This window comes from Lepisosteus platostomus, chromosome 1 (assembly GCF_059453375.1).
Source record: "Lepisosteus platostomus isolate fLepPlt1 chromosome 1, fLepPlt1.hap1, whole genome shotgun sequence".
NCBI lineage: Eukaryota > Metazoa > Chordata > Actinopteri > Semionotiformes > Lepisosteidae > Lepisosteus > Lepisosteus platostomus.
In genome coordinates, this window is record NC_142611.1 from 51,245,026 (window position 1) to 51,262,093 (window position 17,068).

At 42.0% G+C, this 17,068-nt stretch overlaps 1 protein-coding gene across 2 annotated transcripts in view; it reads right to left on the reverse strand.

Moving 5' to 3' along the window:
- elp1 (elongator acetyltransferase complex subunit 1) overlaps positions 1–16,606 on the reverse strand; it is a 35,406-nt gene extending 18,800 nt beyond the window's left edge. Inside the window, exons 1-16 of one of the 2 annotated variants that reach the window (XM_088631437.1) lie at positions 16,495–16,606; positions 14,940–15,094; positions 14,520–14,672; positions 13,761–13,842; positions 10,047–10,127; positions 9,006–9,091; positions 8,827–8,926; positions 7,778–7,868; positions 6,584–6,707; positions 5,960–6,053; positions 4,724–4,954; positions 4,386–4,556; positions 3,908–4,007; positions 1,444–1,608; positions 479–585; positions 167–270 (exon numbers count right to left, since the gene is read on the reverse strand). In XM_088631437.1, coding sequence (XP_088487563.1) covers positions 167–270; positions 479–585; positions 1,444–1,608; positions 3,908–4,007; positions 4,386–4,556; positions 4,724–4,954; positions 5,960–6,053; positions 6,584–6,707; positions 7,778–7,868; positions 8,827–8,926; positions 9,006–9,091; positions 10,047–10,127; positions 13,761–13,842; positions 14,520–14,672; positions 14,940–15,089 — 1,839 coding nt within the window. In that variant the 5' untranslated portion in view covers positions 15,090–15,094; positions 16,495–16,606. Of the gene's footprint in view, positions 1–166; positions 271–478; positions 586–1,443; positions 1,609–3,907; positions 4,008–4,385; positions 4,557–4,723; positions 4,955–5,959; positions 6,054–6,583; positions 6,708–7,777; positions 7,869–8,826; positions 8,927–9,005; positions 9,092–10,046; positions 10,128–13,760; positions 13,843–14,519; positions 14,673–14,939; positions 15,189–16,494 lie in introns of both variants that reach the window. The other variant, XM_088631442.1, reaches the window with a different exon arrangement.
- Positions 16,607–17,068: the final 462 nt, after the last annotated feature.

Sequence of the window (17,068 nt, forward strand, 5' to 3'; positions counted from 1 at the left end):
CCGAAATAAGGTTTATCATTAAATGATATATGTAGCATTTATAATACCCACATGCACCTAGTGTTTAAAAATTCATTAGTTGGGTAATATTCTCAGAAGTTACAGTATGTTGGGATAGATATATCTTAACTACTTGATCAGTACTGCAAGCACAGTATTTACATACCTCCCCAGCAATGGTGCACAAGGCTGTCTGCACACAGGGCTGAGGGAACCGCAGGGCACCGCCACTGGACGTTCGCCATTCCCCAACACAAGGATCTGAGGACTCTGCACACAGCACAAACAAGTTATAACCCCTTTCGCCACATTCATGATCTGTTTTCTGCTTTGTGTTTATACTGCCAATTCCTTTGATCTTTTTGGCAGTTCCATTTCCTTACTACACGGCTAACATGGTTGAAGTTCGAACATGGCCCCCTTGATAATTTTGCCAAGAAGAATATAAATAATGCAACATGATCTGGGCCTGACTGACCCCAGAGGAACCTCTTGATCTGGCCGTCCTCCAGCTGCAGGGCCACAGTCTCACTCTTCTGGCTGGGACACACGCTGATCACATGTCCTTCCACAAGGACGGAGCACCTGGGGATCAGCAACAAGCTGTGAATTCCCTGTGCCTTGCTTCCTTTAAATTCACAATCACTGGTGACCTTTGCTTGTTTTATCCCCCACCTGCTTTCCTATTTAGATACAAGTTGATATTTAATTGATACCTAAATATCAACTTGTGCGCCAACTTGGGAGTAATGGAGACAACACATATACTTTGACTTATATTCCACACTAAGTTCTCTGTTGTTACACAGAAATTGTTTTGAAGGATCACATCTGAGCATTCTAAATTGTACACAGATATCCATCCAAGATCATCAAGCTCTTTATCGGCCTGCTTGGGATATCAGTCCATCACACACACGTGCATGCAAACACACGCACGCATCCATTCACACAGAGATGCCAGTTAAAGCCAACAGCATGTCTCTGGACCGTGAGCAGACACCAGAGACCCTCCGAGAATCAAATTCCAACACAAAACTCTGGAGCTGTGAAGCAACAGCACTGACCACTGTGCCACCCTGGTTTTATAATCAAAATTAAAATTTGATGGGTCTTGGCCTCCCCCTTCACAGTTGTACCAAAAATGTTATTTATACATTTTGGCTTACACAAAATGTCCTTCTGGACTTTCCAGTCCTGCAGGCTAAAGGGAAGCAAACGGCATCATGCTCACACCTCCTTTTTGCCACCTTAGAAGGCTTAAACAGCAATATTTAAACATCACAGGAAAAGGTCAGATTAGAATACAATTTCCCAAAACTGCCTTCATCTGGATTAATGTGGAAGTACTCTGACAGGGAACATGTGCCAGTGGGAGAGATTACTGTAGGACAGCAGGGAGAGGAAGCAGGAAGGCTCAGGCCAGAGGCTCGGCCGCAGTACCTGGTCTTCAGGCTGTGTGGCGGGCTCTCCTCCCCTGCAGGAGCCAGCATGAGCAGGCGGGACTGAGAGGGCCGTTCCCCACCACTCACCACCAGGAAAGTGTCGTCCCTCAGCCAGGTGAGCAGCCGCAGGCCGAGGGGCTGCAGGTCCTCCCCCAGCGCCACGCTGCACGGGAACAAGGGGGCACATGAAGTCACCTTCACCTGAGGACTCTGCACACCTGACTTCCGGAATACTAGGAGGACACTGAATGAGTCAACACAGCTGAGCGAGTTAATGAGGTTAGAAAGAATCAACATTGATGAGTGCATTTCAAACCACATTAACAGTAAAATGTACACAGTGACTTGTAAAACCTCCAATTTACATCACAAAACAGATGAAATCTCCAGGTATGCCCAGCACCATATTCTGAGATTCAGAACAAGGCAACAAAACTTGAGGTTATGTGCTGCAGCACTATGACACTGTAAACAAGCAGGCTTGTGAATACATCTCTTTTAATCCAATACAAATATTGCTCTCAATTTCGAGACGGTTTTGCTGAGAAAAACTACCTGTGAAATATCTGCTGCACAACCTTTACTTATTCGCTCATACTTGCATTATATTAGTCATTACAGTGACTAGTGAGCAGGAAGGGCCACGTCACATTCGTGGGAACTCTTGCTCTCGACTGTGGAGAGACCAGGGGTTTGCGACATCGTGGCGACTTACAGCACTTTCACAAAGTACACGATTGTGTCTTTAATTAAAAAATCATCCAATTTTTCTATAAACACAATGAATTAATGACATCAATGATTTTGAGATTAAATAACTGGTCTGAGAAATTGGAGCTGCAGTTCCCCTTTAAACACGCTGGTATTTTGTATATGTCAGAAAAAAATGCTGTCTGGGTAGAAAATGATTAAATCTAAGACAACGCCCTCACTAATAGTGTATACACATGGACATGTGGACATGTGAAATGGACATGTGAAATTTCACTCATCCATCACACAGCCAGAAATCATGGGGAAGTAGATACAGGAGATAGACTGCTTGCCAATTTCATTGTCTGGTCCTTTGATACGCTCACTTAATGAGACCAGCAAATCAGGCTCTCTGTGAGCAGGAATGACGGCAGAAAGCCAGCTGCCTTTCCAAGCAACTCATAAAAAACTTCCAACATGATGTGGTTTATAAAGACTTTTCATGAGTTCTTTATTTGTTTGAGTTTGGTAGTATGTCAGATATATACAAATGTTTCATTAGTGCAAACAACAAGACAGCTTTGAATGTGTAGTGGGCAACAATTTTAAGATAAGAGAGATCACTTTATTGGCCATATACAATTTCCTGTATTAGAAATTTGTCTTTTCGCATACCCCAACTTGCTCTCCATGAGACACACGGACAGAGAGAGAAGCTTGGGGTCAGAGCGCAGGGTCAGCCATTTATACGGCACCCCTAGAGAAGTTGGGGTTAAGGGCCTTGCTCAGGGGCCCAACAGAGTAGGATTCCTCTGCCGGCCGTGGGATACGAACCGGCAACTTTCCAGCCACAGGCGCAGATCCTTAGCCACAGAGCCACCACACCGTAATTTACAGCCTGTCCATTCAAGGCAATTCCAGTCTTTTGCTCAATAGCTCAGATGTCGAGACATAGACCTTAAACCCTGTGATACTGTAAAGCCAAAGTAATCTAGTAAGAGAAGTGAACACTTTTCAAGCAAGGGGGTGGTACTTTCATCCTTCTCAGTGATATACATCCTGAAAACAAGGTTTAGCACCTAAATCTTTACTTTTTGGTAAACAATGGAATGAAACCCACTCAGAACTTCAAAAACAAACCCAATATGGAAAAAAAGAGGAAGATGGCAAGGCAAGAGGAAATGGCAAGTAACACAATTCTGACCTGATATTTAGTGCTATTTGGAAAAACTGGTGTCAAATGACCATGTGTGGAGTTCAACCACTCCCAGCTTCTTTTATATTGAAGGCTAAACACAGGAAACTGCAGCGTTTGATCTCTGTGTGTGAAAGGCTTCATTCTAAATTTAGAATTATGCTGAAGACAACTGATAGATACCTGTTGTGTTAAATGTTCTGAAAGAATATCTGACATTTCAGAGCAAATTGAAGGCAAGGACAAATGTTTCAAGCATATGGCAATTTTCATGTGTAGTCTAAATACATACGTAAGAATCTAATTGTCCTAAACACAATATTTATTGTAACAGAAAAGACTGATCAGGGGTGTACACATATCAAAACCCTTTGACAATGACTGTATTCAGAGTGTAGCAAGCAAACACTGGTGGTTTGTTCTTATTTTCTCTGTAAAGTCCTTTCGACATGAAATAAACACATTTCAAAAGTTCACCAACCTGTCCGAGACTTCTTGCATCCCTACAAAATACAGCCTCCACTACTATTACAACTTCTCCTACACGCAATTACAACAATAATTCAAACTGCACCTGTATGTTTTCTTCAGCGCAGGTGTCTGTGCAGTAACTTTAAACCCTGGGCCTCCAACCGCCCCAACTTTAACTGTTGGATCCTCATGGCTGGCAGACCCTACAAGGAAGCACAAACCTTTTTTTAATCACACCTAGAAAATACTGCTGGGATATGAGTTATGAACATAGGACTGGACAAGACAGAACAGGGCTCCATGATCACTTACACAAAAAGGATCAATCTCGGGCTTTGATTACAATTACAAAGTCAGATGGGACCAAAAACTCTTCCAGAAATTGCATACAATTGCACTTACAGAAACATGACACATAACATGACATTATTCTTCATGAATAATATTCATAAGAACTAAACAATATGTACTTTAATATTAATGTATGTGGCTACACTCATTAAATGGAGATTTAGTACTTCAAAATGCTTTAAAAAAGAGTTTGCACACAGAAATCTAATGAAAACTGGGGGAGGGCTCACCTTGGCTGTAGATTGAGATGTGGCCACTGGCGGTGAGAATGGCTAGGTCATTGGTCTTCCCTGGCTCGGGATGAAAGGTCACCTGATTGGCAGCAGTGGGCAGCTGAAGCTGGTATGTGCACATGGGTGGGGGCACCACACCATGCCGGAAGGTGGTCACCAGAACCCTGTCTGAAAAACACAAGAGGTAGCCACATTAACATTTTTTCCCACGCTTTACAGCGGACACCAGGAGGGGGTCAGAAACAGCAAACAGAACATCTCCTTCTCATCGTGTCCTCTTTAACAGACAGGCAGCTCTGTCAGGGGCGACATGTCCGTCTCCCGCATGACCTTACCTCCATCAATGACCGCCACATTGGCAGTATCCCGCGAGTCCGCCCCCGCGCTGCGATCCACGCTCCAGGTCCAGTCATAGCACAGGTACCGCCACCCCTGGCACAGGGCATGCAGCCGGAGAGGCAGCTCTGGGTCCCAGGCCACGCACACTGGCGCCTTGAGCGGCTCGTCTCCGAAGTGCAGGCTCTGCTTCAGGTACCAGTGATAGTTCCCCACGGTCCACAGCTGAACTGCAAAAGCACGAACCCAGGATCCAACATGAAACCAGGGACCCAGGCCTCTCCTTCCAGGAGCTGCCGCTTTCTCTTCAAAACAAACTTTTGAATGCTTTGGTGACAATAAATAACCGACCGGTAGAAAGAAGCAATATGGCAAGTTGGTCTCTAAGTCACAACGGGAAAGTGTCCATGGCTCTTCTTCAGAAACTACTTTTCGTAGCCTTACTAGAATACAAGAACTTCGGCAAAATGGAGCTGAAGTACATTGCAAGTTGGCTGGACAGGAGCCGCCAGGAGGAAAGTTCTTAATTCAAGGGTACACCGCCCATGTCCACTGTGGGGTCTCAATCCACCATCTTCCTGGAACAACTCCAGAGCCCTAACTCTCACATGTTACACTACTGAATGAACAGTGAACACTGCTGTTCACCGACTACTTCCAGAAGACAAATACAGTCCCAAACTTCAAATCTGTTCTGTCGCTTTCACACAAGTACTGGGTTTGTCTTGTGTCTTATTAAGTAGTTGAAAGTCAGACAAATGTAAACTTATGGAGAAGGCAGGTCAATTCTTGTCTAGCTGCTTGTATTATTGTAACTGGGCGTCTGCTGCACCTTGTAACTGTGTGTCTGATGTACAGAACATGGCATTTTTGATCACTTTTCTTAGAAGGGGCAACACCTCTCAAATTATTCATAAGGAAATCTCAGTTAATCTGGCAAAAGCAGCTACAGTTCTCATAAGCTACATAAATCAGAGAGTTCAGAACAAACAAAGACAAAAACAAATAAAAAACCTATTTCCATACATGTACTTAACTTAATGTCACAGATGCATCACGATCTCCCTGTGATATTAAAATCTTCCAAAAAGACACCATGATATATGCTAAAGGTCATCCTATCGCCTGAAAGTTAGAGAGTGGACACTAGAGAGTGCTGTAAAAATTGCCTGCTGTTGAAACGATGGATACACTAGAGTGCATCAGTGCTGAGGTAACAAGAGAAAGGCTCATACTGTAGGTGTTGGGCTGGTGGTCTCCATCAGAGATTATGTCCTCCAGCCAGACAGCCAGCACGGTGGAGTCAGCGTTCCAGAGCAGCTCCTTCACCTGCGAGCAGAGGAACAGAAGCATGAAAACTCACCCACAACTTTGGACTCCTAGTCACAGAGTCTGCACGTAACTTCAATGATTAAGCTTTTTGGAAATTGACTAAATTGACTAAGTCTCTTTGCATTTATCTACAACAACTGCAACCCTTAAGAGTGAATTGGACCAAAGAATTCTAACAAAAAACTGAAAGGCCTTTTCTTTAGCATTGTTCTTTAAAAGTGATACTACTAACATTTGAATCTAGGTTTTGATTTAACACACGAGCTCCTTAACCATAACACAATTTATAAAGTTAGTATTTTTTGGATGTATTACAGTCTTCACCGGTGCAACCTTCTGAGCAGAGCATTCTTGAATTATGGGGTATCACATTAACAATTTTGTTCTCTCATGTTTAAAGCACAGAAATCTTAGGCACATACTGAACCTAGAGGACACCAGTTTGGGTCTCGACGACCTTTTATAGGACCAGGGAGTCTCAATGCCCAGTATGAAGGCATGAAGTGCTCAAATTTTCTCTCGCCTACCTTGACCTGCTCCGGTTTGAAGGGTAGAGAGAACTCTCCATGCAGGAGCCCATTCTTCTCCAGAAAAACCACATCGTGTTTGTTGGGCTTCCTCTGCGTCGATGCAATCAAACTTCCCGAGGGTCTGAAAGAGGACACACTGGTCAAACGGCCTAATTTCAAGCTCTTTCGCACTCTGGGGACAAAGAAAATTGCTGCTGCTGAAAGCACATCTTGCTGTTTAATCAGTTTTTATCCCAAGGCCATTGGGGTGTTTCTTATAAACTACAACATCCTGTATCACGCAGTCTCACCATCAGCACTGCTCTCTGTATCGGAATTGCTGTTGAGGGCTGACCCGACCTTGCATCTGATTTTAAAGGGTCACTGAACGTTAGATCATAGAACTTATTCATGTTATATTAAAACAAACCATGTTTTCCTTAACGTTAGAACGGTTGTATGTCACTTGTTTGCTTTATCACGTTCTGAAACTCCATTTTAAAAAATAGGAATGTCTGAAAAGTGTCTAAATGGTATACAATCTCTTTGAGCTTTGTGAATAGGACTCTGTCTGTTTCTCTTCATGTTACACTCACACACTTTAATGTCGCATTTAAAGCTCTCCTAGAAACACAGGTTTATATTAGCGGTTTCTGTAAGAGGTACTGCTGTGTACGTGGCCATGACAGAACAACAGGGTCCATTTTCCTTTCCTGCTCATAAGCAGGTCTGTAGAGAGATTTGTTTAGGGCTTAGGGCAAGAATCGGTACTTGTAAAGGTAAAAAATCATGGCTTTAAGTCTGGTGGTTGTTTAATTTCAGAAACAGGCTTGAGGAAGTCTATACAGTAAATTACATCATTAACCCATTGTAAAAACTGATTCCAATCCAGCATCAAGAAAACATTTTTGAATACTGTAGGTTGATCCATATTCTGTTATATTTTACACATAAAGTATAATATAGGATTTCACTTACTTCATATAGACTGATTCTTAATTATTCATGTTTTACAAGGGTGAGACGTGATATTTGCATTGGTAAATATAAACCCTTTCTTGTTAGAAATTAATCTCCAGAACATGATAAAACAAACATCACCCTACCCTAAATACTGGTAGGTTCAATGAAAATATTAAACATTTAATACTAAACACAACAAGTGTTTAATGCCCAAAAAGTACACAAGTACAGTTCAGAAAGGCAGCTTACTTCCAACAGAGAGCTTGCTCTAGGCCATTAACCACCTCACTGGTTGACTGCAAGACACACTCTCTGTTCCACACTCTCACCTTCCTGGCACCTGAAACAACACAGAATAACACAACGTAATTTTCCTGTCACTCCAAAAATCCCCATCTCCCTCTGGCACATAGTTCACACAAGTCAAAACGGGAAACCTGAGCCAAGAGGAAAAAAAAAAAGGTTTCACATTTGTGCATAGCACATGGTTATGTAATGTAACAGAAGAATGTGACAGAAGATTTAATGGCATAAACACTGACAAGAGGCAAAGGGAGTGGGGAGGAAACTTAATGATGACCAAGTTTTAGATAATGCATTCTGTAGTTCAGGCTTTTATTTCAGTAAACTGAAAGCTTTAACTTTTAGCTAAACCAGAAAGCTGACTATGCCTCTCCCGACAGAACACCAGAACTAAGCAAGATAGAGATGCCATTAAAGCAGAGAGCTACAGTAACTAACACAAACCCTAGGCCTCCATGTCTTAACAGTCATGATAGTTTAGATTTAATTTAAGCCATAAACCAGGCTTCTACTGTATAAACTTCTAGCGATATTACAAAGTATTTGAGGGGACATCATATCAGGCAGAAATTGATTTAGATTTTTTCCCAGAAGTGTTAAAGATATCCATGTGATTTATTGTCTCAATTCAGAGAAAGCTGACAAAGTGTGCAATTGACTATTTTGCAGTTATTAAAGATCATACTAAAAAAAAGATTTCAATCTTTCATACAGTATCTAGAAAAATAAAGGTCCTAACACTGCAATGTTCATCAAAGAAAAAGGAAATTATTTGGTAGGTAGAGACAAAACATTTATCTTCACACTACGGCCAGGTCCACAGTACGTAATGAGCCGCTGCCTTTCTAAGTTCAGCTTTCTAAGGGAGAAACATCAGTGCTCGCTGTGCTCAGCGTCCTCCTTCATACAGGCTTGTCTCAGTCCCTGGCCAACGTCCAGCTTCTGGGAAAAATCGTTCTCCGGTAATAAAACTGAATGAGGAGCCTGTCTCTTACCTGTCAGTGGACACACTGCACTCACGGCAAAGAACTGCCCGTCCCCCCTCCATGAGATCCGGGGCCGGCGATCATCCCAAGACACAGCAGGCTGCACCTCCTTGCACAAAGAGGGAACGTGATCAATTTGTTGCTCAGAAACCCCACGTGAACAGCACAGCTCTTACAGCATGACTTACTGCTGTCTTGTGCCGAGCAGCCTGCTTCCCTTCTGAACCATGGAACTGGGTCTCCTTCTTTCCCCACCCCACAGTGATGAACTTCCCTGAAAGAGATCGGTGAAGCCTGGGTGAGACAGTGGGGAGACTACAAGTCCACAATTAAACACAAGCTGCTGTCTATGGCTGTACATGCTTTGAGGGGAAGTACTAACTACAGTAGAGTCTCAATTATCCGACCTTCAACTCTCCGACATAGCCAATCAACATGTCATATATTGTAGGCGTGCGCATGCATAATATTGTAGCGCCCTCGCCGGACGCTTTAGAGGGTGCACCGTCCCCAGCCTGCCGTGCTTCCCCATAGCTAAGGGACGATGCAGCCACTAAAGCATTCGGCAAGGGCGCTTCAATATTTTGCCCAATCCCACGCTGCTTTGTCTCTCAGTGCGTCACAAACTGCCATTGAAGTAGCTTTGCTTGCTCGTTTGCGCTCGTGATTCATTTTTGTACTGTAAATACAGTGATTGTGTTTTATTTTTCCTACTATATTTCCCCTTAATATAATCGTATTATTTGAGAAACATGACAAGTGACAAGATTAATAAACCAGATTTTATACATATACTGCACTTCCATTAATCTATGATATGTCTATTCAGTTCCTGCATTATCCGACATTTCCGATTATCCGACATACTATCAGTCCCGTTTAGGTCAGATAATTGGGACTCTACTGTACCTGATTGTAAATTGTCCTAGATCCAAAAAATGTTAACCTGACATTCTTATTCTCAGCATTTATCCAAATCGGCTGTAACAGCCAAAGATGAAATAGGCACTTTAGGTTAACGCAAGTCAACACATACTCCTGATGAATGTATGTTCTCTAGTGTGTCCTAGCTGTACACAACCACCTAAAAACAATCACTGTCATACTGTCTGAAGTGGAACAAAATTATATTGTCCCATATAAGGGACACACATTTCTGAATCAGCTCAGGCTAATTCAAAAAGCAAGACAAAAATGTTCATAGGTCACCATGGCACACAAGTACATACCTTCGCCGAAGTCGTCCTGGTGGATATTGATTTCAGTTATTGGTTCAAAGTCCTTTGTCATCATGATGAGAGTCTCCTGTCCTGCAGTCACACAATTTACACACAACTTGACACAGGACACGTCATGACACTGGCTATGGTTTTCAGACAAGACTCCAAGAACGAAAGAAGTATGTCTTAACATTTAAGAATGGCATGTCTACCAAGTTATAAAATAAAAATTAGTTTACGCACATAATGACCTTAGACGGGTTTTTTTTCAACCTAAAATTGCGAGTCTCTTAAGACAGTGTGGGACAGTATGACATGCCTGCAAGCACATGGGAGGCCACAGGGGGCACTGTTTCAAAGAGAGCCCAGTCCTAACTAATCACAGCCTTCCCACTGCTGTTTGGTGACTTTCTATAGCATTTCTGGAAGAGAGGCCAAAGTCAGAGCAGCAGACACGAAGGGGATCCTGACTGCTTGTCATTCCTCCCCAACCTTTCTTAAAAACAAAATTAATCAAATGAGACAAGCGCCTTTAAGATCACTCGGGAGGGGGATCAGAATACCTCCTGGGTATCCCTGCCTGTCGTAAGAGACGACTAAAAGGGTTGTGTTAGGAAGGGCATCCGACGTAAAACCATCTTGCCAAAACCATGGTTGCAAAGAACACAAAGCACATACCGGATCGGTCGGGGCCCGGGTTAACAAAGGCCGCCATTAGTGCTGTGTCCCAACAGGGTACTAATGGAAATTATGCTACTGTGGGGAAAACTGTAGAGTGGGGGCTACAGAAAAGAAACAAGGTGAAGGGGCCTGGAAGGAATGTTAAGTCAATGAGAGTGGGGAGTTGGAATGTTGGTACCATGACAGGGAGAGGGAGAGAATTGGTTGAAACTATGTCAAGGAGAAAAGTGGAGATCTTGTGTGTGAAAGAAACCAAGTGGAAAGGAAACAGCACAAGACACCTAGGAGAGGGATACAAGATTCTATACGCTTGAAAGAGTACAAAAATGAATGGAGTGGGTGTGATAGTGTGCAAAAACCTAGCAGACAAGATAGTGAGGGTGGTTAGACACTCAGACAGGATTATCAATGTACAGGTGGCTTTTGAGAGTGGGTTGTGGAATATCATCTCTGTATATGCACCACATGTAGGAAGGCCACAGGAGGAAAAGGATAGCTTCTTGGAAGATCTCGAAGAAGTGGTTAGCAGAATCCCAAGAAATGAAATGTTGGTAATTGGAGGAGACTTCAATGCACATTTAGGAGAGAAATGCCCAGATTATCCAGATGAACATGGTCAGAGAGGGCTAGGAGAGAGAAATGAAGAAGGAGGAAGGAACACAGGGTTCTCGAAGAATTATGAGCAAAAGGTGACATACAGGAGTGGAGGCCATGATACCCAAATAGACTACATATTAGTGAGAAGAATTGATAGAGCGAAAGTCCAAGATGCTAAAGTCCTGCCCTATGAGGCTGTTACCAGACAACACAGGCTACTGGTGATGGACATCACAATATTGAAGGAGCGAAGAATAAGGCAGAGGAAACACCCAGCACGAACAAAAGTGTGGAAACTGAGAGAAAACAAAGTAGATTTCAACAGGCTGGTGAGAGAAATGAAAAACAACACAGAGGAAACAGAGGAGCCTTCAGTTGAAGAAGAGTGGACTGAGATGAGCCACATCCTAGAAGAGGCTGCTACCAGGGTTTGTGGAAAGACAAGAGGAGGCAGACCGAGGGAAAATGAAGAGTGGTGGTGGGATATGGAAGTTCAGGAAACACTGAAGGAAAAGAAAAAATCATACAAGGCACTGAAAGATGGCACTGGAGAATTACAAGAATATAAGAGACTAAAGAAGGTAGCAAAAAGAAGTGTAGCAAGAGCAAAGGAAAGTGCCTGGAAAGAATGGTATGAGAAACTTGAAACAAAGGAAGGAGAGGACCAAATCTACAAGATTGCTAAACATAGAGCGAGACAGAAAAAAGATATTATCCGGGTGGCAGTACTTAAGGATGGAGGAGGCAGAGTCTTGATTAAAGAAGAACAGATCAAGCAAAGATGGCTGGAGTACTTCAAAAATCTGTTAAATGTAGAAAATGAGAGGGAGAACCTAGTGGAGGCAGACGTAGTGTGTGGACCAATCCAAGAAATTTCAGTAAAGGAAGTGACAGAAGCTATCAAAGAGATGAAAGTGGTCAAAGCAACTGGACCATCAGGAATAGCAGCAGAACAATTTAAGAACCTCGATGAAGAGGGGATTCAGTGGCTGACGAGATTGCTAAACAATATTGCAAAGGAAGAGAGAATTCCAGAAGAATGGACAAAAAGCAGTATGGTTACCATCTACAAGGAGAAAGGAGACCCAATGGAGTGTAAAAACTATAGAGGAATAAAACTTCTGGAACATGGATTGAAAATCCTGAAAAAAATTCTGGACAAGAGACTCAGAAAGATAGTCAGGATCCACAACTCACAATTTGGATTCTCAGCGGGGAAAAGCACAACAGATGCCATTTTTGTGATGAGACAGTTACAGGAGAAGACACTGGAGAAAGGGAAAAAGCTGTATGTGGCCTTTCTGGACTTGGAGAAGGCATATGACCGCATGCCCAGAGAGGTGGTGTATTGGTGCTTGAGGAAGAAAGGAGTACCAGAAAGCATGGTGAAGTTAGTTCAAGCAACCTATAGAGATGCAACTACGAAGATGATAACACAACTGGGAGAGACAAAAGAGTTTGAAATCACAGTTGGAGTACACCAAGGATCAGCACTAAGTCCTTTCCTTTTCATAAACATTATTGACACAGTGACAGAGGAGGTAAGAACAGAAATGCCTTGGGAACTCATCTTTGCTGATGATGTGGCACTGATGGCAGATTCAGAAGTAGAACTACAGGAGAAAGTGTTCAAATGGCAGAGGAGTCTGGAAAAGGGTGGACTGAAAATGAATGCAGAAAAATCTGAAATAATGGTAATGGAGAGAAGAGGAGATACTATGACCAATGTTGAGGAGACAAATGGAGGAAAACTGAAACAAGTTGATGGCTTTAAATACCTTGGATCAAAACTGGTAAAGGGAGGAGAAACACTGGAGGCAGTAAAACAAAGAGTGAAAGCTGGATGGAACAAGTGGAGAGAAATAACTGGAATAATTTGTGACAGGAAAATTCCTAGAAAGTTAAAGTGCAAAATGTACAAGACTGTGATTAGACCTGTACTACTATATGGAGCTGAATGCTTGGCAGTTGGAAAGAGAACTTGATGAGAAGAACTGAAATGAGGATGTTGAGATGGATTCTGCAGATTTCAATGAAGGATACGGTTACGGTGGTATGGACATATCATGAGAAGGGACGTTGAGGAAGTAACAAAGAGGGTAATGGAATTTGAGGTGGAAGGTAACAGAGGAAGAGGCAGGCCTAGAAAGAGATGGATAGATTTTGTGAGAAAAGATATGGAGGTATGTGAAGTGAGTGAGGAAGATGTGCTCGACAGAGACAAGTGGAGAAGAGCAACCAAAGCAGCTGACCCCAGGACAGTCTGGGACTAAGGCTGTGAAAAAGAAGAAGAAGAAGACAAGCGCCTTGAACACTTTGCTGCTGGTATAGAGATCGGATGCTCACTGTAAGCTTAAAAAAAACCACTGTGACAGGATGGGCGAGATATGAAAGAGAACTATTTACTTTATCAATTTAATGTCAGTAAATTCTGAATCTACTAACCTGTGGAGAGGGCAACGAGCTCCTGGTCTGGACTCCAGCTCATTCCTGTTAGTCCGCTGTCCACACTGCCAACACACTCCAGCTGACAAACACACACAAGCAGAGCTCCAGCTTACAAGACAAATTCTATGTACACATTTCCATGCACTGAAGACAGAGTGCAAGCAGTTCATTTGCGATGTTTTAATTTTTTTCACATTACCAAATACCCTTAAAAATCAGACAAAGAACTTGAACTTGAACTTTACTACCATATGTAACCAGTTCATGTACTGGTACAATGGAATTCTTACTTACAGAAAGTCTCTCGATTGTTAAAACAAGTGTAAAAACACAAAGTGCAGACAGTGCATCAAAACAATATACAAACAAACAGTAGACAATGTAGAAGTAAACAGTTTAAATGTAAACAATGCAGATGTGTAAAGAATGACTGGAGATGTACAATAAATATGAAATCATAATGAGGTAGAGGGTGTCGGTGTGGTCCGAGGGGCATGGCTAAATGTGTTCGCCAATCGCACTGCTTGTGGATAGAAGCTATTGAAGAATCTAGTGGTCAGTGTCCGTATGCTCTTGGTTTCTTTAACCTACTGTAACATGTTCTTCCATTTGTTGTTTTTAATTAAAAAAGGGGAAGAATTCACAGATTTCACAGGACAGCACTAACTTGTGAAGCCCTGCAGACATCTCCGGTGACCACATTCAAAGAAAGCCGTTTTGCTCCTGGAGAGGCACAGCTGGTGGCACTGCAGTTACCTGGTTAGCGCTGAAGTTATACAAGACAACATCGCCACTTGCTGTTGCCACACACACAGACTCCTGGTCAGGTAAGTCCTGGATGCCCACAATGGAGCCACTGCCATCTTCAGGGAGGTAGTTATCGGAAGTCAGCGAAACCTCATTCACGAACTGCACATGGAGAAAACAGGCGGGATAAAACACACATTACATAACTTAGGTACCTTCACTAGGATAAAGCAAGCAGAAAGTTTTCATTATCCCAGTCATGTTACTCTTATTTTATAAGTCCAATGTTTAATGGTAAGGCTAATGTGGTCCTCATTAAGAAAATGGTTTGCTAATCACTCTGTTAACAGACAGTCAGGCGCAGTTTCCATCATTTTTTTTGTCTTTCTGAGAAACGGCCAAGGCCAGCAAGCGATTCTTGGGGTGTACCTGTCTCCCCCGGGGGTCGAGCTCTCTGACGGCCTGGTCTGACCCCAGGAACACCGTGCCTGTGTCTGTCCGTACTGACAAGCACTGCGGCCGGCCCTTTCCCTGCAGCTCCGAGCAACACAGGCTCCTCAACAGCTTCAGGTTTCTCATGTCGCCTGCAAAGCAAACACCAGGAAGTGAATCCAGACGCTGACAGCTCTCCGGGAGGCTGCTGTCTCATCAAGGAATTAACTTTCTTCAGTGTGGGAACTGTTAAACACAATGACAGCTAATTAGGCTGTTAGAACTCAGAGAAAAGCAGAAATCAAATCTGTCAGAATGCTGGTTGCAAACAATCGGTAATATTTCAGCCATCGAGCAAGGTCCCAAAATGTCCACATTTAGATAAATTTTGACTAAAAATTCCCTTCTTGACCCAACAAGTCTGTACGGAAGAGTGTGCTTTACAACTAAGCTAATGTGATTTTTAGGCTTTATTACTAAAGTCTGTCATGGTGTGGATTTTTGCTGCTGGGTCACACTGTTTAGAAATGTTCCACGTTTTTGGAAGCACTGTGCATGTTTTTCTCAGAACTGAAAAGGGTGTCACATACAAAACAATCTTATACAGACTTTCACCAAAATCCGATAATTATGGACACATTGTCACAAAAGTGGTTTTTATTTGACACTGTATAGCTGTTCACAGTAACATGCAAGATCTTATCTTATCAAGTAACTGAACTTATTAAAATGTAACAAAATCGGTCTCAGGAAGGCAATATGCAACAGCGGGTAGAACTAAAAACAAAATCAAGGACACTGTGAACCAATAACGATCCAATTCCATGTCCAAAACACAATAGGTTTTACACCATACTTTCTGTATGCTTTGTGAAAGCTTGCCTGCGACTGTTTACATTCATACGCCGTTAATATAGCATATGATGAAATGATTATTTAAAACAGAGAGCACTTTTATATAAAAAAGGGTTGTAAAAGCACCTGGGTAACCAATTGTACTGTCAAAGGTGATACCCTCGCTTATTTCAAGAAGAAACTGATGAGTGAGACCATCCGATCAATTAGGAACTACCAAAGGAACTACAGTACATGGGTGAAATGGCGTCTTCTCGTTTGTACCCTCTTGTAGTCTTCAAATATATACAATCGTTCTGTGTCTTTGGTAAATATGTACAGTTTATATAATGCATGATGTCTTGTGATATAAATAAATGATTAGGTACAAGAGAGAAACTATTTACAAACTACTCAGAACATTCTTATTTTTAAAACGTCAGTCGTCTTAGGTGTCAAATTTGTTAATGTTATAGATCTAAATATGCAGGACAATATAAACAATGGAAATACCCAGCCCTATGATCTTTTAATAAATCGCACACTTCAAGCAGAGAACAATCCAGTAAACTTTCAACGATAAACACTCATGTAAAGCAGCATTACCAATATAAAGCTAGACAATAAAATACAAATATTCTCCATTTGACATACAGCTCTATTATTTTTCCAGCTTTTACACCAGATGCTAATTCGTCTCCTAAACAACAATCCATACCTGAAATTTTAATATAATTCCTGTAAACGTAGACCACCACCTCATAGCACAACAACCACGCTGACAACCTCACTATGAACTCTAACCTTTTCGTGACGTAAGGAAAATCTCTTAAGGGAAAGGCTCAAAGTGTGCAATAGCTCCCTCACTTGTCTGGAGGTGAAAATCAAGTCGCTGTGGATGTAGGGTCTGCGCCTGTTGTTTATCGTGTTTTTAAAATATCGTGATGCGGATTAAAGTCATAGAGAGGCAGCGTCAGTCCTTTATTGTTCGTTTTTATATTATTATTATTATTATTATTATTATTATTATTATTATTATTATTATTATTATTATTATTATTATAAAAAATGAAGAGAGCCAATACCGAAATAATGCATACTGGATACTGCAGACAGATTAACTGCATTATTACGTTTTCAGAATTATGTCTGTTGTGTTTGTTTGCTAGCATTTGCGTAGTGTAAGATCAAACTGTAAAAAACGAAACTTGCATCCTGGAAACATTACGAGCTATTAAAAAAAGATCAAAGACTTTATGATATTTACCCAAGAGTCCGTAAGAAAGATAACA